The following is a 27,354-nucleotide window of genomic DNA, read 5'->3' on the forward strand; positions in this document are numbered from 1 at the left end:
AAATAAAAGTCATTCCAAGTTTTAAACAGTGGAACTGCTTTGTTTGAAAAGGACCCTAGGGTAACAACCCGTGTCAGGTGAGGGGGTACCTCAGACAGCATGAGAAAGGCCAGGGCACATGGGATGGAAAGTGGATGGAGTCTCCCCAACACCCTCATTCCTGCCAAACCAATGCTTTGATATTTCCCTTGCACACCTCTCCCTAAGAATTCCTTCCTCTCCATATGCACCTTTGTCTATTCAGGGGACAAGAATTTGGGTTTTAGTGTCATGGAGATCAGGATTTTAAAGATTCTGCTTGGGAGGTAAGATGTAGGATGCTGTATCCATCTTGCTCATACCTCAGCTACAGAAAGTACAAAATCTTCTACCAGCAGAAAGCATCAATGAGCTCAAGCTCCAACCATGGTATTTTACAAAAACAAGGAGTGAATTGGCTAAGTGAAGTTTGATTTTAACATGTGCCAAACCAAAAAATGATATTCCAAACACTCAGCATCAATCTAAAGTACCATCTTTGGGCAGAAAAGAGAGACAGAAATCTTTCCCTTTGACATCTCTATGGATTTTTTCACTAGATCAAATCAACCTGCCAGTAGCAGCCATGAAACTCCACAGCAGTGAAAGGGACAGAGCATCTGCCCAGAGACCACGATGGCCATTTAGAAACAATCACCTTTGAAAAATGAATTTACAGGTCCAACATACATAATCTAAGCTTTTGACTCCTTGGTTATAAAAGTGCTTTTGAGTAAAGTTCTAAACCCTCAGTTCACAAAACAGGGAAAATACCAAAAGTGGACAAGATATGAAGAAAGTGTAAGAAAAGGGAAAAAAAAACAAAACAAAAAGGCCTCAAACTCGAGCTTGGAATTTCATCAGAGTGAACTTTAAGACTAATAGAAAACCAGTATTTGTAGCTGGAATTTTTACAGCAGACTACATGGTATCTCATGTTGAGCATTTTATAGGACAAGTATTTGTACAGGAAGAAGCGAAAATCATTTAGGACCAAGAGCATCTTGAAATAATTTGACTGACAACTTCCAGAAACCCATTTTACTCCTGAAAACCATTTCTGTGGCCAAACTGCCAAAAGAACACCGGAATGAATCCTATAAAAAATAACTTTTGGACACGTGTAACCAGGTGACACATGGAACAGTGACACAGCGATCCTGAGTCAAATGGCCACGGCTCAAGTCCCTAGAAAGGGAAAAAGGCGACTTAACAGTGGAGTCACTCCTGCTGTTGGCAAATGTCACAAATTTAATGCCTCAACCACAAACATTCAGTGATTCTCTCCAGCTCTGGATCTAGCAGTGGCCAGGTGGGAGGTTTGGGCAGGGCTGGCTGGGTGAGGAGGGGCTCAGTGGTACCCTGGGCTTGCCCCCACCACGGGAGGGTTCAGTGGCACTTGTTCAGTACAAGTGAGGTCTGAGACAGGAACTGCTTTTCTCCACAGGCAGAAACCCAAGGCCAGTGTCTGCAAAGCAAGAAGAGCCATCAGCCTGTGCCCACATCCCTCTTTGGACTATCCACAGCCAGCTCCCGGCCGGAGAGGGGGGATCTGCTGTGCCACTCAAGATTTCCTCAAACAGCACATAAAATTTGAGATTTTTTTTTTTTTTTCTTTTTCAAGGAGAGCAGGTACAAAAATAAAAGAAATCCATATACTCTGAAAATATACTGGAAACTGCCACCACAGATGAGGTACCATTTATCCCAACCCCCCACCCCCAAACTGCAAACATCAAAATATATATGTTTTTAAACAAAAGAAGAATATCTGGCTATTTAATCTCAGTTAAAATGACAGCACCCTTTGTTACACTTGATATTTCACACTGTTAATTCTCTTTTGAAAAAAAACCCAAGATATCTAACTAACCTTGATTCCTTGCTTTTCTCCTCATTCCTTAGTGCAGTAATTGTCCATCTCCATTTAAATAAATATAGCAGCTACAGCATCATAAATGTGTGGCCCTCACAACGTCAGTAACTTGATATCGTAATACAAAGAAGTATCGGCACTTGACGTAGATATTTGCAAAACCAAGAAGAGAGATTAAAACTTCCAAATACTCTTCACATGAAAACCAGGTACAATTGTTACCTTGACAACTGAAGTCACTTTGCCAATGAAGTTTCTTTAGTTTTTGGTGAAAGTAGTGAGCAAAAAAGCGTCTCAAATCCGAGCCACCGAGCGTGGGCAGGATGAGAAGAGGCTTTGAAAGGAGAGTTAGAAGGCTTTGTAAAAAGGAATTTTCAGCTAAATGCCAGAAGTCCACAAGAACTCTTTGTAAAATAGTTGTTTTTTTTTAAAAAAAAAAAAAAAAAAAAGTTCTCTGTTCCAAAAAAAATTTCTGTATAAAGCTTAAGCTGAACCTTTTACAAACGGCACTGCTACTGAGAGAGCTTTAGGAGAAAAGTGTCAGGTCACAGACTGGGAAAAACATCTGAGAGACTCACTGAGAAATCACCTTGCTCAAAGGACTTGGTCACAGCCCCCTCCCTGCACCAGGTGTGTCCAAAGGCACTCACAGGGACTGTGAGCTGGGACCCCCTGGCTCTGGGGGTCCCCAACTCCTTGGGGTCTGCTGAGCCCCCCAGCCACCCCCACCTCCCCAATGAGCACCCCCAGCCATGCCCACCCCCACCACTGTTTCCAGTGCAATTTTAGCTTTGCCAAGTTAGTCTATTCCATGATTTTCCTCGATTTTGAGAGAGACAAAATAGGTATCTACACCAGCTGTTAGTAAAGCTCTTGCAGACAGTGTTGTGAACAGCACTATGGACATTTCCATACAATATACAAACGCACAAAATACAGTACTTGGTTTTTCTGGCAGAAAAAAGGGGGTTCATGCCTGGTGAAGCAAAATGGGCTCAGATTTTAGGCTCAAAATACAGTATATTGGCAAACAGCAGATTTGGTGAGAACAAGGAGAGAAGCTACTTAGACCAACCAGGTTTTCATGTGAGAGCAGGTGGAGGTCGGGAGGGCTGGGATCACAGCAATGCCCATACAAACAGCTGCAGTAAATATACTATGAACCAGTGCAAATAAAAACAGTCAAAAATGCAGTTCACGAGTTTACAAAGTGCAAAACTCCCCAGTCCCCTCGTTTGAAGAAATGCTCGTCTCTGACATCTTAAACATTGGTTTTAAAGTGGAATGAAAGAGTCCCATTGGTTTGTTTCACATTTCGGTGATTTAACATGTTAGAACTATCCCAGCCCTCTTGATTTGCAAAGTGAAATGAAGTTACCAATAACTTAATTTTAAAAGGAAAGTCACTATCAAAGAGGAAAAAAGCCTAAAAACTTTTATTAATTCCAGACATTTTACTGATGTCAAATAGGTTTAATTAAGCATGTAAAAACTGAGATCTTAATACAAAACCCTTTCCATTTAATTCAAATATGCTCCACATTTCAAAGCCAAAAATAAGGCCAATTCCTTTGTTAAATCAAAAGACTGCAGCGACAAGTAAAGCTTGCAGAAGTCTAGAAGCATTTTTTGTATATTTTTTTGATTTAAAAAAGGAAAATTCAAGATTCCTTCTGACTATAAAACTTTCCTTTCAAAATTAAGGCTTTTACTTTGTCCTTTTAAAATCCTGGAGGTGTCCATTCTCCCACAGTCTGTGGTACAGACACTGCTTCAGTACAGCTCAATGGACACAGTTTTTCTTTAGAATGCTTATTGCACTAAAAGATAGCAAAACAAGTTGTCAGTTTCTTTTTTTTAAAAATAAACATGATTACATTTCTAAAAAATAAAAGTTGATGTTGACCATATGTTCTGTAATAATTAAATTAAAGCATTATTATTACTCTAATAAATATAAAAGAAACAAAAGGAAGCTAAACTTCAAACACACATACATATGAATCACATTAAGGTGTGAGAGGCAGCAAGTAAAGTAGCAGGTTTCTTTTTTTTCCAAAAAGACCTTAGCTCTAAAGTTTCAGTTCTGGTGGTTACTGTATGTCATCCCAGAAAACCTGGGACATTGGATCTCACATGAAGCTTCAACAGATTTGACTTGCCAGATAGGAAAAAATTGAAACTTTTGGACTAGGTAAAACAGCAGCTTTAGTAAATTCCCCCAGGGAGCAAGAAGAGTTGGGTCACTACTGCCTGCACATGAACCACGAGCTTCTTGGATTGCTTTTGAAAGGGAACTCTTGGAGCTGAGAACTCCAAAGCTGTGAGAAAAGACACAAAGGCAGCCATTGGCTAAATTAGGTTCAAATTATTGGACTAGTGTGCAAAACATCTTCCCCCCCCTCACTGTTTCCTAGCTAGTGCTGTACATTCCAATGCACTTGGATATGTTCACATTCGAATGCTCAATGGCAACACAGAGAAAGATTCCTCAATGCACGGGGATTAAAAACTTATTTTCTTTTTTGCACACTTCCCTTCTCCAAACAATCACTGTGATTGTTCCTAAAAGTTGGTTTGTTTTTTGTTTTAAATTACACAATAAATTTTAGTTTATTATTACTATTTTTTTTTTTTTGCAACAATAGTTGTGCTGCCGAGCAACTTGAGGTAAAGGCAGAAGAGGGTTAAACTACGAGAAATAATAATTAAAAAAAAAAAAAAAAAAAATGATGGCGGTGCTTCCCACAGGAGCCCGCCCCAAAAAAGCAGTTGGCTGGTTTCATATTGCATAATAGTGCTGTGTTCCTGGATGAAGTAAACAATCTTCCTCATGTCAATTTAAGGGTGAGCCTCTCGCCCCTGCACAGCGTCAGCTCCAGCACGATGGGAGGCACAGCCCCTAAACCAACCCCCTGGAAACATACATTGTATGTGGCTTAAATTCTGAGTTCTCCTCTCGCTGAGTGTCTCCCGGGTCGTTGACTTAAGCGAAGTACATCGTGCGTAAGGTGTCTTGGTGAATCTGTACAGCCTTGGCCAGCGCCTGCGGGTCTCGCCCGTTGCTCTGTCCTGACACGTGGCTCCCTTCAGCACTGCAGGGAACGAGGGAGAGACAGGCAGGGCTGTAAATTGTATTAATTGGGATCAAAAAGATGATTTTGGTGTCTCTTCGGTAGAATCATTGAGGTTGGAAATGATCTCTAAGATCAAGTCCAACCTGTGATTGATCCCAACCTCATCACCCAAGAGCACCGAGTGCCATGTTCAGCTGTTCTTGAATACATGCAAGGGTGGGGATTCCAAACCTCCCTGGGCAGCCCCTTCCAATGCCTGACCACCCTTTCCATGGAGAAATTCCTCCTAATGGCACTCTCCTGACACAGCACAAGATTGTTTCCCCTTGATTGTCCATTGTTCCCTGAAGCTCAACCAGCTCTGGCTGCACCCTCCTGTCAGGGAGTTGTAGAGACTGAGAAGATCCCATCTAAGCCTCCTTTTCTCCAGGCTGAGCTCCCCCCAGCTGGTACCCATAGGACTGAGTCTCCAGATCCTTCACCAAACACTGCACCAGAGACAGAGCTGGATACTGAGAAATATCAACTCTCATATTCACCCAACAACCTTGAGGCTTTTGACAAATCTCTTCACCATGGCTGCTGTGCTTGTTCATCTAAAAATAAGCCTTTTATAAATACATTGATGGCTTGAAGGTTATATTTTTGACATACACAGATAAGTGGAAGCAACATTTGGTTCATTCATGACTACTATGATCCTAAAGCAAGAAAATGAAATCCGTGGCTTGATTCCCTCAGACCACATCAAAGTCATACATAAAAGAATTCAAAACTGAATTCTTTTAATGTGAGTGTTATTCAGCAGAATCCACCAACCCTGCTCTGATGTAGCTCAGCAGCTACCAGAAGCGACGATCTTAACACCAATCCTAGAGCTACAAAACCTAAGCGCAAAACCAGCAGCAATCACCTGTTTAGGCCTGGCAGCTGAGACCAGAGGGGCTAAAGCTGAGCACAGGCTGTGATTTACCTGTCGTGTTCCTTGTCCACGAGGTGGTAACGTGCTCTGAATGCCACCAGGTGAGCGTAGTAGGCGGGCGCGGGGATGGAGACGGAGCGGGTGCAGCGCACGTAGGTGTGGCACAGCTGGTACGTGAGGAGCTGCAGCTCGTCTGCTGTGAAACAGTTGTCATCCCACAGCACGTGGTAGTGGGAGGGACGGCTGGTTCCCTGCAGAGATGAGGGTGGAGGGTCATTTCTATGGGTTTCCATCAACAGGTTTTAATGTTCATTAAGTGTTAACTCCTACGTAACAGCAGCCAAATGAGTTCGGTTTCATGTCAGGCCTAAATGTATTTAAAGATTAATAAACCTGGCATATACATTATTATATTGCTCTAAATGTTCTTGCTTGGATAAAATTCCTTCTACATAACCCTCAGTGATCAACATCTGCTCCCAACATAACTAAACCACAATTACAGTATCTTTTACCTACCTCCAATTCAACTGTTTCTCACAGAGAAACATCCCAGAGAAATAAGCAGTGCTTTTACATCCTTCCACTTTCTGAGCACCCTACCTGCAAGTATGAACACTAGAAACTCAAGTTAAATCTTACAGTGCAGCTGAATTGGGTAAATAGTTGTGCTTTAGCCAAGCTACAAGTTTCTCTTTTTAAAACAAATGTATCTGAAGTATCAATTTAGTTGAGGTTCTTTATGCCTTGCCATATTAAACACAATGAGCTGCAACTGCACCCAGCATTTCTGCTTCAACTTCCATAACAATTTTTTCCAAGGTACAAAAAACCAGCTTGCTCAGTGTAAAGTTTAAGAAATCATTGAAATGATTCAAAACTGGAAAAGAAGTCATGCCCAGCCAACCTAAACAAAACTGATGACAGTGTGGCCAGACTCACACCATAAAAATTTCAAGAGTAAATTTTTTTCTACATTTTAAGCAATAACCTGATACAAGATGAAATATTTTTTCAGAAATTAATGTCACAAAATATAGTGACTTCTCTTAAAACAAATTTTAAATTTGCACTGATGGCAAGTGGTGCTTTTTAAAGGTACAACAGAGACCACCTCTTAAGCAAATCATTAAGTCCCATAATAATGTTTTATTCTAGATGAAACCAAGCTAAAACAACATTTCCCTACTAAATAACTATTTGTAAACAGGTATCACAAAAAGGAGAAAAACAACATGCTCTAAATTCACATTTACTTACACAAAGCAACCATACCTGTATTCCAGCATGGCTACAGAGGTAAAAATCAAACTCATAGGGGTGTGTAATGTCTGTGTCTACAGTTGTCCCAGCTGGAATATTGCCACTTCGTCCAACCTAGAGAAGAGGTTTGGTAAGTGCAGCCTCAGCTGTTTATACAGCTCAACTGTAATGAAAAATACAAGTTTCTATTCACCACTGGCAAGGCTTTGGCACAAGAAGTGCCACAGAATTGTTTGGAATGTGCCACTGCATCAGCCTTAGAGGTCTGACAAGGACACTGGATGGCTCTCCAGCACATCTGAACTTTCTGGCTCAGACTGAAGAGCTGCACAGACATTTCTATTTAGAATTGTCAGCTTCAGTTTGGGTTGACTAACTCAGAAAAAAGGTTCCACCATTTTGTACTTCTATTACAGCTCAGGAGATGGGTCCTGAGTCGTCACATGGAATTTAAATCCAATGTGATGTTGTGGGGGTTTTAAATGTACTTAAGGTCAATGATTTTTCAATCTGGAACCCAATTTTATCAAATCAACACTTCCCTGCATGCACATTCAACCAGATGGACAAGAGCTCAAGATAATATTTTCTTCAGCAGCCTCAAAGCTCAACATGAAGCTTTCCCAAAAGGCTCCTCAGAGGGCAGTGATTACCCTTTCTGTTCTGTCAGCACAGAACAGCCGTGTATGATGTCGCTTCTGCACCACAATGTAGGTTATTCCAGGCTGGTAATCCTTCTCCAAACTGATGCAGGCTTCTCTAATGGCCAGCAGCTCATAATACAGAACCTACAAGCACAAGAACAGAGGAATTTAGGTTTTCTTTCCACTGTATTCTACACACAACACATACTAACTCAGTGTAGTTAACAGTACAACTTTGGCACACAGCTGGTAATATCAGAAAATAGAGATATGTGACTTCCCAAACTTGAAGACAGGAAAACAGCTTCAACTCTTTTTCCCCAAAAAGATTAAGAAATTCTCTCCTTAAACCCCTCAATTACTCTGTGTAAATGTAAACAACTCAAACAGTACAAAACAAGACCTGCAGCTACTAGGGAGTAACAGAACCTTTTAAGAAACCCCCAGCTGAACCAACCTGTCGGAACTGCCCCTCAGAGACCCCATCCCTGTAGAAGATGATCCTGGTGGGTTTGAAGCGTGTGGATTTGTAGAACTGGATGAGCAGCTCCCTGACCATGGAGGCCAGGTCCTGGATGATCTCCTGCCGGGGTCTCTGGACCCTCACCGTGGCACAGTACCTGCTGGGGTGGGCATCCATGCTGCCTACAACCTGCAGGGAGAGTGCAGCAGGGAAGGCTTCAAGCTCAGATCTATACCAGAACCATTAAAATAAAAAAAAAAGCCAAAAATGGCAAGTACAAGATGATTGTGCTATACAATAAACAGAGTAACACTTTCAACAGGAACTTGTACTTGGTAGAGGTTTAACACCTTTTGCCCCCAAGCATCCTGAAATGCACCTGCAGAATTTGGCTTCTCACTAAGGGATATTTTTATAATCTAGACAGACATTTTTCTGTGATGTTTTCTCATGTTTTACACTGAGAAAAACTTCAGCTTCTCTTAGATACTTTAAACACAGGTGCAGTTTCCATAACTGCAATCAATGACAATTAAAATACCAAGGGGAAGAAGTAGGAGAGGACTGACCCAGCCTCCAACCACCATCTTGAGTTGCTGGACTGTACCAATACAAAAGGCAAGAAATATCAAAAACATTTCTGCCAAACCAGGCAGAAATTACACTTTTAATTACACTTTTCTCCTTTAAAAAGACAAAAACAATGTTACTAGCTAACGCCACCATGCTGTGTTATTTCCCTTTGAATGTTTCTGCAAAAATATATTATTTAACAATGCCATTTTACCTTGATTTAAAAATTAAAAAGCTAAAGAACCACTCTGAAGCATCAGTCAGTTTTTTCTTTTAAATACATGATTTTTAATATCATTGGAAATATGCACAAAGAACTGCCTAAGCCCTGAAGATATTTGATACAGACATAGTCCATGAGTTGCATTTACTATTCTAACATTTACCCAAGATGAAAAAAACACCATGTAAATTTAATAAAACTTACAGCAGCAATGGAAGGCTTCTTTCCATCTCCAGCTGGAGGGTGAGTGACATCAGCTCCCAAAAAGATCACTGGCTGCTGGAACACAGAAGGTCTTCAAAAAGAAAAAAGTGCTAAGTCACACTGGTAGCTGAAGAGCTGCCACAAGGTCATCGCTCACCATGGGGGTTATTTGTGTCCCAGCCTTATCAGGTACCCAGGCCAAGGCTCAACAATGGGATCTTTGTGCACAAGAGGTGAACTTGGAACCCTCTCCAGCAGAGTCTAAAACATGCAGCAAACACACTGCCAGAACTGGGGCATGATTCTAGTGGGGAGCAGCCCCAGGGCTTCAGCAGAGTGGCACAGCTGGGGGCTCCATATGCCCCATGTGAGCCAGGGGTCCCCCAGGCTCCCACTGAGCTATAGCACCAGCATACACTTTATACAGTTCTCCAGGACTTGAGCAGCAGGATGGTCTTACACTGCCTTTAAAATATTCTTTCTCACACAACTGTTCCTCATTTCAACTTTGATACTGATCAAACATTTGACAAGAACCTTGGCTGAAGACCTAAATGCACAGGCCAACCACCACTCTGAGCCTGTGCTGGAAGAAATTTAATTCTATTTCAAATACCATATACTATCATCAGAACACTATTTTAACTTAAAACATGGCCACATTTAAATTTTGGGTGCTAAGTAGCAAATGTAACCACATCAGTTAAAAGAAAACCCAACGCAATCTCTAGAGTCTTACCTTTGATGAGGTACAAGGATGTTGTTGATTCCTCCTAGTTTAACATTAATCTTCAGGCACAGATTTGAGAGGGTCTGTGGAGATGTTTTGATGACGTTCTTGACCTGAACACACTGTGTGGCCATTCCCAACAGTGTATCTCCCACACGCTTCACCTCGGCTGGGAAGCAAATACAAGGAGACAGACTGAGTTCATCTGAGGTTATTGCTGCATTTCCTTCTTTTATAAGTCACAATAAAATCAGTGTACATACTCTGCATTAACTTCTAACTTATCTGCATACTCAGACCTGCTTCCAACTGATATTTAGACACAAAACAGTAATTTCTAATACCTAAAGGATGGTTCTGAATAATTTTTAACAAATGCCGGGCAGCAGATTTCACCAAATGATACCTGACCAAACAGGTAAAGACAGAGGTGTGCCCTCACCATACACAGGTGTCTTCCCTGGCAGGATGACAATGATGAGCTGCAGCCCTGAATAGGTGTTCTTGAGGTGTCTGAACATGGGCTCCACGCTGTCTGCACCCTGGGCATACTTGCAGAAGCAGGGCTGGCCCTGGATCGGCATCCCGGCGTCCTTGGAGATCTTGCGCAGCTGGTCTGTGAAACCCCTGAAGATGAGAAGATTTTTTGAATTTTTGCAGTAGCAACAGTACCCAACCAAAGCACAAAGGGACAGAATTATCAAAGGGGGATGATTCCAAATAACTTTTAAAGCAGCATTTGAAAAACATTTGTTATGTGATGGCTGTACAGTTGTGAAACACCACAGGCCAGAATGGGCTAAAAAATAGTCTAGACACCTCCAGTATTTTGTTCAAGAAGTCAGAAGGAACTATATTCAGTGATGTCACAGGACAAACACCCCACAGTGTACCCAGTACAGAGTTTTGACTGCAGTTTCCAGCATAAAAGCAAACCAGCCCAGATTCTCACCCTAACATCTCACACTAAACCCAGGTAAAATGCTCATTGTAATCCTACATTCATATTTCACTCCATCAAGAGAACAGTTCAAAGCCTGAACCACGACATGCCTTACTTCAGAATTTCTTCTCTGCACTGTCTCTGTGTTGCAAAGCAAGCTATGGCCCACATCTTGATCTCCACCCCAGTGTGGAACTGTTTCCCTCGCATGTCCCACACGCCATGGCTTGGTGTTGCCACGGTTCGATTCTGAGGAAACAAAAACAACAGACACTCAAGTGACTGAGAAAGAAGCAGCCAGTGCTATTTGCAGCTTCAGGATAACAAAGAAGAGTTTATTCTTTGAAGTCTGATCCCTGTAGAGTCAAGGTGTACAGGAAATCATGCCTCAAAATGGAAACCAGAGGAAAAGCCAAAGCCTCACCCGTCCTCCGTACTGCAGCATCGGGGCTGGGAGCACACGTCCTGTCACATGGGCCATCTCATCCCTCACCTTGAACTGGAACTCTTGGACAAATGGATCTGCATCATAATTTGCACTTCTCACCTAGGAGAGATTTTTCCATGTTACAGAAGTATCTGATTACAAAGCATGTAACAAATAATAGGCTAACAGGAACATTGCAGAAGTGTTCTTACAACCACTTCATTGAAAAAGGCTCAGACTTGACTGCCCAATACTATCAACCCATCCCCAGTGAAAACAATTACTACCATGAGATATATTGGATGAGATGGTTTGTGCTCCCTTCATTACTCAGTGCTCATTTGCAGTTTGTTCATTCAAAAGCTTTTTTTTTGAACGTTTCCTCACAGTAAATTAAGTGTAGAGATGATAATGCAAGAGCTGTACTATGGACTCATGCTATTGTTACAGGCCATTTTAAAGAAGTCCTATTTTAAAAAGTTGTTAAAATCTGTGAAGTTCAAGGACGAGGAGGAATGAAAAGACTAGGAAGTTTTGCATGGATGTAATCCAGCCCAGTGTCACTCTGAGCAGTGCTGGGATTGGGGCACTCACCAATCTGCTGATCTCCTCCTGCCTGTCTGGGGCAGACCTGGCTGTTGCTTTTATCATGGTCGATGTCTGATTGTCTGTGAGTTTCTTGATGCATCTCTGGCCAGCCACAATGTTACACACCTGCAGGGGAAATCAGAAGCATTAACTCACACCAGAAGCACTCACTATAAACCACAGCCCAACGTGTTGGACCAAACTGCCTCTTCTTTCTTGTATTTCTACACTTTAAAGCACTTCAGGATGCAGACAGTGTTTAGTGAAATTAAAGAGCAATGAACATGTAAACCTGTAAATACCTTTGTATTGCAAAGAGCATAGATTCTTAATGTTTTGCAAATTGATGGAACCCACCCAAACCCAGCTGATCTATAAGAATAAGGCTCTTACTTCTAAAGGCAGGTAGGTGTGTTTTTGTTCCTGTCCCACTTGCAGACAAGGAAGGTGAGGGTACTTCAGCTGGAGGTTGTATTTCTCTCTGAAATACTGTGCTACTGTCCTCTCCACAGTCTGGCCATTTTCTAGCTGTAAAGGAAAGCTGAAAAGACAGACATTTTAGTAAAATATTAGTAGCCAAATAAGATCAACCCAAAAGTAATGAAATATCCTGACACTCAGTGTGAAACTATCCCACATTTCATGCTCTGACAAAAAGCCTCTTACGTTTGATGACTCGCAGGCCGCCTCGTTACGTTGCAGACACGGTACTTCCTTCTCATTGTCCCACAGTGAGTCACTTCTACCTTTAGACCTGCAAAAAAGCAGAAAAAAAACACTGATGACATAACTACACAAACATGTACATAGGAGACACAAGGTTTCAAATGATAGAACATAACAGCTTTGGGGTCAGCATCAAATAGCATGAACACAAATTATTATTCGCCAAACATTTTTACTTTCATTATAATTTGAATTCTGACTAATCCTGATTACTATCCTCAGAAAGAAATCATGACATAAAATACTTAATGTTCAGTGTCTTCTGAATTGCATTTAGCAGTTTCATTTAAAAAGCATTGACTGAACTCAGACAGCAGCTTTCACCATATCCTCTTGTTCTTAATCTTGCACATCTCTCCAAACTATCAGTCCCAATGTAATTGAAATTAAAAGGACAAAACCAAGTTTCAACTTTATCGTCTTCCTCCCAGCTTTGTGTCCAAATTCAACCTGCAATTTAATTTCACTGACCAAATTTAACTTTGCATTTTGAGAATTTCTTCTCAAAGCATCCAGTCTACACACCAGAGCCTCTCCAGACTTATCTCTGCCCACGATAATCATGACAGTGGCAGCTCTAAGAGGCTCTGGGGGTTGTTGCTGTGACTGCACACACTGTGCTGTTCACACAGAGCAGCCTCAACATCTGCTGAGAGCACAGAGCTTATCACATGAGGGCTGCACAGCATCTACACAGTGCTGCCTTTCCCCAGCCCCACAGGACAGAAAGCAGCTAAAAACAGAGCCTGGGTATTCAAAGGATTCACCTCCAGTAGTAAAGTCTAACACTAGTGAAGTCTAGTAATAAAGGCCTTTGAGAGAGCAGTTGGATGGCTCATCCTGATGAGGTTCCTGTGGATTGTGGACAGACTGAACATCCACACAAAATCAGCTCCCCAGGTACCAGACACCAGACTGGGTTTAGTTTACTGAGGACAGGGAGATCACAAAAAGCACTGACTGTACCTCCTTGCTCCCTGACAACACTAATTGCATCAAGAACATCAGTATTACTCAGAGAATGGCACAGACAAAAATAAACCACCACTGCCCTGACACAGCATTAAGAGAAAATAAAGAAATCATGGGTCACTGTGACCACAGACAAGGGCTGATGAACACAGAGATATCTGGAACCCATTCCCTGCTCTGTCATCACTCTGCTGTGACCCAACCAAGGCAGTGCCCTTCCCCAGAGCTGCTCACTCACTGCCAGCTCTAATGCAGGGCTTGTTTTGCTGTAGGTGGTCACGTCCTGGCTGGAGCTCCCAGACCCTACAGCAGCAAAGATAAGTCTGAGAGCAACTTTCCATATTTTCTGACTATGGTAACAGAGCCTCTGAGCACCTGAGATGAAGCAGAGGCAGTTTCTCAATCTCTGCTTACCTGGCCTACAGAACAAAGACAGACAGGCAGATGTAAAAGGAGGCATGTTAAGGCTTGTACAAAATAATTCCTGTAAGTCTTTTTTCAGTCATGACTCTTCTGTAAGCACATACCCTTATGACTGTATTTACTTTTAAAAATTTAAAAATTTAAAATTTACTTTTTAGCTGCCCAGTATTTCAGTACTGTCTAATCTTGCATCAAGTGTTTAAAAGCTCTGAACTCCTTCAAGGCTTTTCTCTCTGTGAAATTACACTGGAATGAAGGATATGTGAAAATACAAACCCAAGTAGCATATATGGAGTGAAACCACTCAAACCAGCAGCTTATGCAATTCCTTTGGAATGGAATTTGGCCTTCAGCTGCAAGTGGTACTTGTTTTTCCACGAGGCAATCAGTTATTAGAATTCACTGTAACAACACTCTTTCAAAGAATCAATGTTAGCCTTGAAATCAATGTTCATTTTGCCACAGCACTGAAACAGCAGGAGCCCACACACAATGCCAGGTGGCCTCAGGAACCCTGGGTTAGGAGAGGTTGGCACCAGCCACTTATCTCTGCCCAGGCAATGAACAACATGCTCCCTCTTTCCCTCTAAGCCACTGGGAATGTTTTTCAGCTCCCATTTCTGCAGAGCTGCATTGTTTCCCTCAGGATTAGAGCTACACACATGGATACTACAATTCTCTTGGCAATTCCAGGCCCTTCTGATGCATGTTAACCAGGCTTCCAGTTAAAACAATTCCCTTAGAACTACCTTTATTGTGTTGCCTGGGACAAAACCAACCCATTTCTACTCACCCTTTATCTCTTTGGTGAATTTTACCCGATGAGAATCAGTCAGAGGTCTTGGTTGTTCATCAATATTATGAATGTCAAGGACTTCACACATGAACTGAATTACGGGTTGTGCTTTGTAGAAGGCAGTGGCAGAAACTAGAAAGAGCAAAATATTCATGTAAAAAAACCCCAGTCAAGGTATTGTGAAGCAGTTCATACATCAGTATTTCTCAGAATTCCACGTAAACCTCAGGCACATTCAGAAACAGAACAGTGAATTCTGCAAGAGAAAAATATCAAAAAGGCAGCAGAAGGTCCACAGTGACACAGCTGCCTCCAGTACAGTCATCCTGCTACTACCTGGAATTTCAGGGGTTTGAAAAGGTTTTTCCCCTGAGAACATTTATTTCTAGAAAGCTGCAACACCCCAGAGACATTCTCCTCTGTATGAAGCTACAGAGACAGGATTCACACCTCTCTACTGCAGACTTTTGAATATGAAAAGCTAACATAATTCAACACACAATATCATTTTGTCAATTACACAATCTGCTCAATTCCTGAAACAATATCTGGTGTAGACATGAGCACTATTTTGACTAAGCACAGATTGTGTTGGTGTAGTGGGGAGCACTGCCCTTGATCTATTCAAATCTCTTACCCTCCCACATTCTCATGACACAATCACTTTAAGGAACAATATCCTGGTTTTAAGCAGGACAGCTGACTTGTTCCATGCAAGAAAGACCATAAATTACCTTCCTGACAAAGTTATGAACAACTGAAACACCTTTTCTAGGAAAGGTGAGGTGGGACTAGACAGAGCTCAGGCACAAACTGTTCCACACGTTTAAAACTTTAAATGGCAACAAGAGAAAATAAATACTCAAGGATTTATCAGCTTTCCAGATCTCATGAACCAAACCCATCACACACCTGTGCTCATACAAGCCAACATTCTTCAGACATGTGTCACTTGAGCAGCCTACCAACCTCACATGATGCATCAGCCAACACCTCTGGATGCCTGAGATTGCTCCAGATTTCTGAGTGACCCCAAATCCTCACTCTCCCCATCCTGGTGTTTGTGGGTTTTCTCCCTCAACAATACTCTCATGGAGAACCTCATCCAACTAAAGAACTGAAAAACCACCAGTGATGGGATTTAAAGACAATTTCACAACCTCAAATGAGGAAACAGAACAACAGTTCTGTGAATTGCCATTTATAAAGGGCTTAAAATTTCTCATTCACAAGAAGGACTGAAAAACTTCTCCTTCAAGAGTAACTACTACACTTGCTAATGCTTGTAAGAAAAACTTGCCTCACAAAGTAACAGCACAGCACATCATCAATTGGTGGAAATTCATCTTCTCCTACCTTTTGAGCCACAGCTCTTTCAGTACCTTGCATACAGATAGCAGCACTCGTTCTTTCTGAGACAGGTTGAGATTTTTACATTCATTTTTAAACCACAGCTGCTGTGAGAAAGTCAATTTTACAAGAACAAACCATGTGACTTCACTCACACAAGAATCACCCACAATTTACATAAACTGAAACACGTAGACTTGCAAATTTTCAGCAAGGTGGCTCAACATCAGCAATATTTTATTATGCTCCAAGACAGATGCTAAGCACAACCTGACTTTTGAGTGCTCAGTGTAGAGCAAGACAGTTTACCTTGGGTTTATAAAGCATTTCAAAGACAGTGAGAACTGGATGTGCATCAGAAAAAACCTCTTGCAGCACCTGCACCTCCAGCACTGACACTTTTCAATGACACTTTTCAATTTCACTTAACAACTAAATGGAGCTGAGTGCTCACAGGATGGAGGAGTCTGACACAGGCACCAGTTGATCTCAGATCCATTCATCTGGGACTCTATACAGTGCTTATGTTTTTGCTTAAAGCCCACCCCAATCAGTCCTATTCAGAGAAATGTTTGGGGTATCTTTTTATAGAGTTTTCTTGGAAATACTGAGCACCACTCACTGTCTACAGCTGCACAGACACAGTGCAGGCAACCTCCCTCTGTGACTGATGCACCAATACTGAAATTGAGGAAAACAAGCCCTGTGCAATTCCTTCTTATGTAGGGATATTGGTTTTTATATGGCAGCTAAATTTGAGCTCAAACAGTGACATTATGACAAATGCAAGGAAACAAACACCAGAATTTCTAGGTAGCCTCAGACATGTCTGGTCTGAATCTCAGCCCTGAATCTCCACTTACCATCGATGTTGAGCATCATTTTCCACATGGCAGGTCGGACTGACTGATGGAAGCCAAACCAGACCTCCCTGCCCCCTCCCAGGGGGTGGTCATACCCTTCTGGAGCTGAGAAGAAGGAGCGGCCCACAGGGGTGTACCTGGTGAAACAGGTAACCACACATTGATGTTCTTGCATTCCAAACATAAAATTCATGTAACAAAGATTATAACACACAGCATTATTGCTTTTTGGCATTTTATGCACCAGCAATCTGGGCCAAGAAGCAAGTATAAACAAAATATCCTGAATGCTTCTGCTCCTATTGCAGTGCTTTTAAATGTGGACAAAAACATATACTATTCTTAGCAATGCACAAACCACTTTCAGTTTTTATAACAAATCAAAAGCTAAGTTAACTTATCCTTCCTGATCTTCTGCTTCAAGAAAGTGGAATTCCCACCACAGCAGAGTTTGTACTATAGCCTTGTCTATACTGGCCTGGCCCTTAAATACCATTTTTCCTATTTCACAGGCAACTTTGGAATACAAGATACATTGAGAGTAGCAAAAACTTTGGGGGAAACAAAGAACTAGAGGAAATGAAGCTTCTCTTACAGGTAGAAAACAGCTGCTCCTGAGCCTCCACATCTCCTGTTTTGTAATGCACAGGCATTAGTACAGAGGTTAACATATACAGATCTGGGGAAGCTGAGAAACACTGGATTCCACAAATTCCACTTTTTTAGGAGTCAGCTAAACACAATGAAACCTATCAGAGCAAAGCCATGGTGCTGCCTAAAGCCAACAAACTTCAAAAGTAACTTTGGTTGAGGAAATCAAGAAAAATCAGCCTTCTCTAAATGTCAGGGTTCTGAGATAAAGTAACAAATATGAGACTTTGTTAGGACAGGTATCTGGTCCCAGCCATGTATTTCAGACATGAGAAGTGTGCACTGGTGATACTTTTCACAGGCACTGCCATCACTTGGCTCAAGCTGAGCAGAACCAGGACAGCAGTGCTACAGCTCACTGGAACCTCTCAGCATTTCAATGTTGGCTTATTATAAATGCCTGCTGTTTCTTAATCTTTTCCAACACACACATCACCTGCTCTGCCTACACAAACACCTGTAAAGAACTGGCTACAAGCCCCCTGTTCAGTTCACCAGCTGTGCTGCAAAGGGGAATGAGCAGTTTCTCTTTTCACCTGTGAAGAAATGGGGATGAAGGTCTCCCAGTGGGGATACTTCAGGTAAAGACAGACTGCAGGAAGACAGTGAACCTACTTCATGGAGGGGAGGTGTCGTAGCACCACATCGACAGCATGAACAGGGTTAGTGCTGATAGGTTTGTCTAGTTCCAGAGGCTCAGGCAAGGTTCTTCCTGTCAAAACTTCATGCAGCAAGTGCCAGCTCACCCGAGAAACAAACTTTATTGACACTTTGAAGGGACGATCTTTTCCACCTTCTCCAGGTAGTGTCACATCCAAATCCACCTGGGCAGGGGAGAAAAGGAGGAAAGAAAAAGCAGCTTTTTAATCTGGAGTCTGGTAAGTTTGAAATTTCACTCCTTCTCATAAGTGAGGCAGAGATTCAAAAACTCTGATATTGTAGACAGAGCACATTTGATGAAAGTACATTATCAAATATACAAGGTGAGGAGAACTGTGCCCTCACCAAGCAGAAGAGGCTAGTAACTTTTTATCACCTCAAATTATAAAGCAACATAGTCTAGGAAAACTCTGGCTTGTTTTTTCAGCTCATCATAAGATCATATGTTACAGTCTGCAAAATGAAATGTTTTAATAGATTTTGCTGTAGAAAGCAGCTACTAAATTCTACAGGAAGTTCAAAATCCAACTATTAGATGAATATTTAACACACTGGAATTTGCAGGAAATATATCAGGACAACTCAGTTTTAGTACAGACACTGGAAGATACTTCAAGCTTTTCTGAAATCAATATTTAAAGTTGTTTTTTTTTTTCTTTCCTATGAAGCTGCTACCAATACAACATCTTACCCCAGTAGTGGCCACAGGAAGTGGATTGGCTGTATAGAGGCTTCTTTTCCCATCATAAACTGGTCTACGGTCCCCAAATATTGTCACTTTAAAATGCTGCACCATAGAGTCCACCACGTCCCTGGAAAAGGGGATATTTGCATTGAAGATGTTTCTGAAGAAGGATCAGACTCAAGCTAGCTCCCACTCCCTGGTGTTTTGCTGAAGTAGTTGAAATAAACAATACTTGAGTGAATTATAAACACCCACTGCTATTCCAAAAGGTGCTTCACACGCTTTAACAAAATAAACACTACAGAATAAAATCAGAATCAATGCAAATGTTCAAATACTGGGGAATATTGGTGGTGAAATAATTTCAGAAACTTCAAGAAACAACCTAGGCCTTTGCATCATCTTTATTGTGGAAAACAAGGACACTGTTACCTTGGAAAAAACCCACAAAGTGATATTGTGAAAAAACAGTAGAAACCCCCAGGTGGAACCTCTGCCAGTTCATTGTACTGTCTGCAGCAATGTTTATCTGATTCTTAATTGATGAGAGTTCTGAATTCCACCTATACTGGTTATAAACATAAGATGCCCTAACTAAAAAGGCTTGACTTTAAATCCTTAATAACCTAAATTTCTACAAAAGAATGTAAAAGCTTGATCCAATTTGGACATAATTATAAATTCCCTTGCTTTATTATAAATTGATGGCAATAAAGGTTAACCTGACACAAGCACTGAAATGACACTTGAAAAACCATCATGAAAAACCATCATACAAAAATGCTTCTTGAAGCAAGTAGTAGATAAAAAGAGACTTTTGGAGCATCTCCAACTGTAACAAGCCTTTGGGATCTGAATTCTTTGGGAGGTTTTGGTGTTTCAAGTGGCACAGAATGGAAACACTTTCCTTCAGCACATGCAAACCAGCTCCTGCATAGCAGCAGCTTCCAGGCACCACATCCTGGCCAGCCAATATTAACCCAAATTACTTCAGGAAGATGATAAATATTGACTTCCTCTTCAAGCTGAATGAGCAGCAGCACTTTCACCTCCCAGCTGAGACGTGGGGAAAATAAAAAAATTCTCCCTTTCACAGCTTTTGATGTTAACATTTCCAATGGTATCATTTACAAGACAAATGTATCTTCTCACCTGTTCACCCTCCGAGGACACTTATCTGGTTTGATATCCACCTCATAGAGGTAGACATCAATCTTTGGGATTTCAACTTGGAAGCAGTTGGCCAGCAGTTTAATGGGTTTGCCCATGGTGCCATAGCCAGGACGTCTGGGCACCATGAGCAGGGGCTGTGCCCCCACGGGTCCTGCAAAGCAAAAAAATCCCACAGATTAGGAGAAAAGCACATCAGACAATCCCCTCAATCAGGAAAACCAGGTGGGAATCAGAGGCAGCACACTTGAGGAAAGGATATCAATTGTTTCCAACAACATGCTGCTCATGAAATTCCAAAAAATGCTTGCCCATTATTAATCCTTAAGGCTACACCTACATCTACTGTTCTATTACTCATGAGCTTCAGTGATCAGCATGAATAAAAGCAGGAGGCTTTGTTTAGGAGATTTCCTAAAAAAAAAAACCCAACCAAAAATCCAAAACGAAACAAAAACCACCCCAAAAACAACGCAGAAAGTTTCACAAGTCTTTTCTGAACACCCTGATAAGAGCCAAGTGCCTGCAGAGTACAAAAATACAGAAGTAGCTCTGGACTGATGCACAGGATTTGAGATAAACTCTTCATTTCAGTGCCAATATCAGCTTAGTCTTGGAAGACAGATTATTCTTGAACTTTGCTGGCTGAAAATGGATGAAGAGTAAGATCATTACCTCTCATCTAACTACCCCCATAAAGCCAATTTGCCAGAAGAAAGTAAAGACTCAGATTAAGACAGGATTGTAAAACTCTTGCTAATTTGTAAGCTAGAGAAGAATACCCATGGAGAAACATTCAAATCTGCACTGAGATGGGTATTTTGAAAAGTAACTAAAATCTCTGCCTAGATTTGTTCCATTCTTATCTATTTAATTTCCTTTATCATCCTTTCCTTTATCCTTCATCATTAAGGTGAGAACCCTCCACTCAAGATTTGCATTACTCATGCCTTACAAACACAGTAGTAAACAGCCCATTTCCCAGAAATTCTACTGGTATTTCCATTTAAAAATACCTCTTTCTAGTTAAGAAACAACAACAAACCCAAAATGCTCAGTAGCCTGAGTTTTAAGAAGTTACTCATGGTACAAATGTCCTGATTTACAGAGCATTTGAGTGAGGTAGTGCAAAGTTCTCCCCTCTCCTCCTACTCAGTGATGCAGGCAGTGATTCCAGCCCACTCATTTTCATAGCAGAGTTAAAATGTCAGGTGCTGGGAAAAATGTTTTTTATTTGCCTTTTGATTAATCTCCATAATGTCTGCAAAGAAACCTGCATTATCTTGAAGAAAATCATGTCCTGAGAACAGGTGAACATCAATGCCAAGTTCCTTTGTAACATTTGTCTGGCTCTACCCAGAAAACCACTGAAAATTCTGAGTGGGGCTGGCTTGGAGCCACAAGATAAAACAAAACAGAAACCAAGAAGCATCATTTAAAACCCGCTCACAGACTCTGCTTATGCAAAACTTGTTCCAAGCATCTGCTCTCTTCAACTTTTCCTTCATTTTAATACTCTCACATGAGTAAAAGCAACCCTAGAATTTACTCCAGCTATATTTGCAGAATATAAGCATAAGCAAAAAGAAGTTACTACTAAACATTTGAGTGGCATAAATACATCAACAGCTCATATTAATATTCTGAAGACATACACACCATAGTTTATATTTCGTTCCTATCTGCAGGAAAGACTAACAAATAAAGATACCATTAAACAGGTTCTTTTAGTCTGGTCAGGAAGAAGATAGAACCCAGATTTTGTCAAACAGGAATTAAGTGACCAACAAATGAATCAGAAGTGCAGATCTGCACACCGTTCAGGTGCAATTTTTAAAAAATCAGCTATTTTGCTATTATTGTGTGACTCATATGCTCCCGTGGACAAATGAATTGAAAGACATGAGTATGCCAGTACTGCCCAAATACAGGAGACCCTGCTTTCAAGAGACACTGACGTGCCAGATTCTGTTGTGAAAGTTTTGTGTCAGAGGTTTCAGAGCTGTGACTCAAACCCCAATAAAACACAAATAACCAGCGGCGCTCTGGGGATGGTTCCGCCGCCGATCTATCGGTGACTCACCCAACCTCATGCCTAAGTCCTGTGTCAAGCCCATGGAAATAAACACACAAACCAAAAAAAAAAATTCCAAGTGCTATTATTCTACAGAGTACAGGATGCCCGAGTGGCAGATCCTTTCCTTCAAGGCCTTTAACCATTGGAAAAACAAAGCAGGTCAAGGCACAAAAAGCTTTCTCAAAGCACGGTGAGGCCTCCACAGGGGATGGAGCAGCTCCTCAGTGCTTCCAGAGAGTTCTGCACTGCTCAGCTGCCCACAAATCTGAGAGGAGAATCTTCTTTGTGTTAAAGAAACCAACATAGTCTGCCATTACTGCACCAGGTATGTACATACCATAGAACCATGGAATGGTTTGGGTTGGAAGGCACCTTAAAGATCATCTCATTCCCACTCCCTGCCATGGGCAGGGACATCTTCCACTGTCTCAGGTTGCTCCAAGCCCCATCCAACCTGGCCTTGGACACTCCAGGGATGGGGCAGCAACAATTTCTCTAGGAAATCTGTGCCAGGGCTTTCCACCCTCACAGAAAAGAATTTTTTCCCAATATCCCATCTAAGCCAGCCCTCTGGCAGTGGGAATGCATTCCCCCATCACTCCAGGCCTTGCAAATAGTCCCTCTCCATCTCCCTTATAGGCTCCCTTCAGATATATGCCTAGTACATTTTTAAAAATCCCTGGAAATCCCCAAACCAAGTCTGTTCAGTGTCCTGGAGCAGAGCTCAATTCATAAAGTCCCCAGCACTAAAACTCAACTGATTTACAACAGAAAACAATGAACACACAAACAGGAACAAAAACTGGTATCTCAGACAGATTCTTGGAAAGCTTTTGTGCAGCAAGGGAGCACGTCTCAAGATCATGGAATGGTTTGACTTGGAAGGGACCTTAAAGCTCCCCTAGTTCCACTGTGGAAGTCCCTTTAAGGGTTCCAGAGAGCTCTGAGGGAGAATTTTTTTCTTCCACAGAAGTATGGATGCTCCAATCCAGCTGAAACACGGCTGAAGGGGACGGCGATTCCTCGGCAGCCCAGGCAGCACACGGACACAGCTGGCCTGCATCCAAACATTGGCTGCACCTACCTAGCAACCAGAGAAGCCCTGTCAGAATAAAGCCTGAACACAACGAGCAGGAGCTCAGAAACCTGCAAATGCTTCCAACACACCATTGTATGAAAAACTGCAGCTTCTGGCACGCGCCGTGTATTTAGAGAATGAAGAAAAACCCTCATCTCCAGCAGGATGCTAATAGGAAATGCAGATTTCCTTCCAGAAAGGGCCATCCCCACTAAGCTTCCAGAAAAAAAAAAAATTACCCTCTTTCCCACTGTGGTTTCAGCATTATAAAGCCAAACTGTATTAACAGAGATAAGTTAGAGCTGCTATATAAACAAAAATAAAACTACTAAAATCCAACTGAATGGGTGCTGGAACAGCCCAAAACAAATCATCAAGGCCTGAGCAGGTAAATACAACTTACACTGGCTCAGGAGCACAAGGCAGATTTGTGGAACCGATCCCAGCCTCAGGCTGGAGCTGCACTGGGGAGAGTTAGAGTTCTCCATGGAGGGGGAAAAATAAAAGACTCCCTTTCACAGGGCCCCTGGCCTCTACTCAGAGGCCCAGCCTGAGGAGCTCTAAGAAAAATCTTATCACTAGCACAAAATAACCTAATTCTGGATTAGAAAAATACATAGAGAAGATTTGATTCAAATGTCGGTTTCAATGATCGAGCTCCATCTGCCAGAAATCATGAATTGCTTCATTTCTGTCACTTGGCCTTGTTGGGTGGCATTACATTATTTATGAGTAATGCAATCCATGTTTTCTAAACATTCCTCCTTGCAATTTAGGGGTTTTTTTCAAGGTTTCAGATACTAAGTCATGTTCAAACTCATCAAAAACCAACATTTTGATGCTGTGCTCTGTGATTGCCAAATACTGGTGTGGAAACTCATTCTGGCCTAATGGACATACAGAAACACACTGAAGTGTTTCAGGAGAATTTAAAAGACAATCAATGCTTCTGAACCATTAAAAAAAATCTAAATACAAAAAGCTTTAAGCCCAAAAAAGCAGCTTTTATGCACATAGTGAAGTTAATATCCAACTGCTCTGGGAGAAGAGAATGTGCCAGCCCACACAAACCCTGCAAGAGTTTTCCCTGGAAGGTATTTCCACAGACCAAAAATCAGGAAGGTAAAAATTAGCTCAAGAAATACTCTTGGACATCTTCACCCCTGAGGAAATAAAGCTCTGAGGATGAAACAGTTCATACTGTGAGTCAAACAACTTCCACAGCAACTCCAGAGGAAATCTGCCACTGTATCTCACAGCAGAATAACTTTTGAAGGCAACTATGAATCACCCCCTTCCCTGGTCTACCACACCCACAAAAACGGGACTTTTAATGGGTTTCCCAAATCACAACTCTGAATCAGAGAGGGAAAAGCCACTTCTCAGGATTTTCTCTGCCCAAGGTTTGTATGGAAAATAAACAGAACATTAAAGATGCCTGTGATGCTTCAATTAAAAACTGAAATTAAAAAAAAACCAAAACAACACTTTTAACACAAAAAGCTGTGAGCTTTGACAGAACAATGTAGGACATGGAAATGAAGACAATCAGCACTGACACTACTTGGTTACACCACAGAATATCCCCTGTTGGTTGAACCTCCCTGCCTTTTGGAAGTTTACTGAACATTCTCCTGGTGGAAGCACAACAATGCCTGATCTGTGCTGAGAGCAGCTTTTCCTTCCCTTTCCCCAATGAACATTTTATTGCTGGTCCTCAGTTTGGTTTCACCACAACCTATGCCCTGAGCAGCCACCTTCACATCCTGCTCCTACTTCCAGTGATGTTCAAATTCCATGGACCAGGAGAGCCATAATACTTCCCAAATTCCTCACACAAACAGGACATCACTGCCTCATCCAAGATGTCCTGGCACATGTTTCCACACTTTACTTCAAGGATATTCACAGACCAATCTTTGTTCCCCTCTCTGCTTATTTTATCCCATGTTTTCCCTTCATGTACAGATAACAAATCACATCTCAGTGTCTTTTTCTCTTTCATGACAGAGCTTTAATCCTTATTTGTTCCACCAAGGATGGTTTGTCCTACTGTTACAGCTCAAGACCTGGAATGTGAACACTGTATTTAACACTTCCCTCATCACAAAGCAGACACAGGAAGAACATTGTGCTGGACACCACCTGAGCCCACAAGGAACACTGCAGCAGCTTTGCTAAAACCCAACATATTGCAGCCTAACAACAGGCAAATTCACTCCAAAGGAAAACTAAACCATTTACAGGTTCTTCTTGCAAATCTGTTTATCAGGAGACAACTATAACTGCACCTGGTTAGAGCTTATTTAACACCGTGTAAGAAAGCATCATATGATTTCCACCAGATTGTTAAAATCCTGCATCTTAAAATATTCTCAACCAACCACAACTTCAAGCCAGGCAACAGCTGAGGTAGGGAGTTTTTCCAGCCAAATCCATAGTCTTTAAATGTCCAAGGATGTTAGAAAAGGATCTCATAAGGAGATGGGAAGGCACATTTTGTGTGGACATCTTCAGTCTCAGTCTTGTATTTTCACCACCTGTGGTATCTATTCAAGTTATAGACGTGGAACTCCAGGTGGCTTTGGACATTCCCTTTGCCATCGAGGTACAGCCAGGGAACTGCCAATTAAACACTGCCCAGCCCTGAGCCCTCCTCCACTGTTCTGCCAGACTTGGAATAAATTATCTTGAAAAACTGAACCAGAACTTCTTTCTGCAACCCTCAAAACCCATTTAAACCACCAAGTTGATAAATACCTGAGCATGTGCCTTCCCGGCAAAAGGATCAAATGGCCAAAATGTGAAGATTTTCATAGAATCACTGAACGATTTGGGTTGGAAAACACCTTAAAGCCCATCCCATTCCACTCCCTGCCAAGGGCAGATCACCTTCCACTATCCCAGGCTGCGCCAAGCTCGGTCCAGCCTGGCCTTGAGCACTGCCCAGGGACGGGGCAGCCACAGCTTCTCCGGGCAATAACCCCCTCGGAATGGTTATTGTGAAGAGCACACCCAAACCCACAGGGATCAGCCCCGAAACTCAGCGTGCCGCACACAGGGGCGAATCCCGCTGTGTGCCCGGCAGGAGCTGCTGGAGGGAGCGCTGCCCGGTGCCGCCGGGCCCTGCGGGTCCGTCCCTGGGCACCGGCACGGCGCGGGTTACGCAAGCCGGGCACACCGCTTATGAAATACCGACTATTGCTGCTCCACCTCCGGCACGGGAAGCAGGGCACGGAGAGGCTCGGCCCCGGCTCTGCCCGGTACCGGGGCCCTGCCCGCGGGGCTCAGCTCCTCCCGCCCGATCCCCCGCGGGATGGACTCGGCCCGGCCGCTGTCCCGCGCCACCGGGAGCTGGGGGGAACGGCGCGGGGGACCCGCTCCCCGACCCCGCCGGGCCCCGCCGGGCCCGCGCTCACCTGCGCTGCCGATTTCCATTCATGGAGCTGGGGCGCAGCCGCTCGGGGCTGCGGCGGCCGGCGCGGGGCTGCGCTGGGCGGCGGTTCCTCCGCCGCGTTCCCGACTGGGCCGCTCCCGGCGCTGCTCCCGGTGCCGCACCCGGAATTGGCGGCGCTCCCGGTGCCGCTCCCGGCGGTCCCGGCCCCTCACGCGGCGGCGGAGGCGGAAGTGGCGTGGCCGCCCCGCAGCCCCGGCTCGCGCGGCCGCTCCCGCCCCGCCGCGCGCGCGCCCCGCACGCCGGAAATCCCGCCCGCGCTTCCCCTGCCCCCGCGCGCGCCCCTTCCTTTCCGGGGGAACGGGAAGCGGCGCCGGAAGCGGGCGGGGCGCGAGCCGGCGCGGTTGCCACGGCAACAGCGGGGGGAGGCGGGAAAGGCGGCGGGAGCCTCAGGGCCCTGAGGGCCGGGGGAGCCCCGCGGGCACCGGCGGCTGCCCCGGAGCGGGAAGGACGGGGCTGGGACACCGGTACCGCCGGGAAAGCACGACGCGAGCCCGT

At 43.1% G+C, this 27,354-nt stretch overlaps 1 protein-coding gene across 3 annotated transcripts; it reads right to left on the bottom strand.

Moving 5' to 3' along the window:
- On the bottom strand, window positions 1-27,122 carry LOC306811611 (protein argonaute-3). 3 transcript variants are annotated; one of them, XR_013776701.1, is made up of 20 exons: window positions 26,822-27,122; window positions 20,230-20,401; window positions 19,084-19,204; window positions 18,348-18,556; window positions 17,082-17,218; window positions 14,866-15,000; window positions 12,618-12,705; window positions 12,345-12,492; window positions 11,958-12,077; window positions 11,361-11,483; window positions 11,052-11,185; window positions 10,436-10,620; window positions 10,003-10,162; window positions 9,264-9,354; window positions 8,258-8,452; window positions 7,810-7,944; window positions 7,169-7,270; window positions 5,945-6,144; window positions 4,822-4,989; window positions 1-1,486 (listed from the first exon to the last, which is right to left on the bottom strand). XR_013776701.1 is itself a non-coding variant. In XM_079325500.1 (19 exons), the coding sequence occupies exons 1-19, from the start codon at window positions 26,838-26,840 to the stop codon at window positions 4,881-4,883; spliced, it is 2,583 nt and encodes an 860-aa protein (XP_079181626.1). In that variant the 5' UTR covers window positions 26,841-27,122; the 3' UTR covers window positions 2,333-4,880. The 3 variants fall into 3 exon arrangements, 2 of the variants coding, with proteins under 2 accessions (XP_079181626.1, XP_079181627.1); XM_079325500.1 differs by lacking the exon at window positions 1-1,486 and having other exon boundaries at window positions 2,333-4,989; XM_079325501.1 differs by lacking the exons at window positions 1-1,486; window positions 19,084-19,204; window positions 20,230-20,401; window positions 26,822-27,122 and having other exon boundaries at window positions 2,333-4,989; window positions 18,479-18,540.
- Window positions 27,123-27,354: the final 232 nt, after the last annotated feature.

This window comes from Erithacus rubecula (genome assembly GCF_903797595.1).
Source record: "Erithacus rubecula genome assembly, chromosome: 23".
Taxonomy (NCBI): domain Eukaryota; kingdom Metazoa; phylum Chordata; class Aves; order Passeriformes; family Muscicapidae; genus Erithacus; species Erithacus rubecula.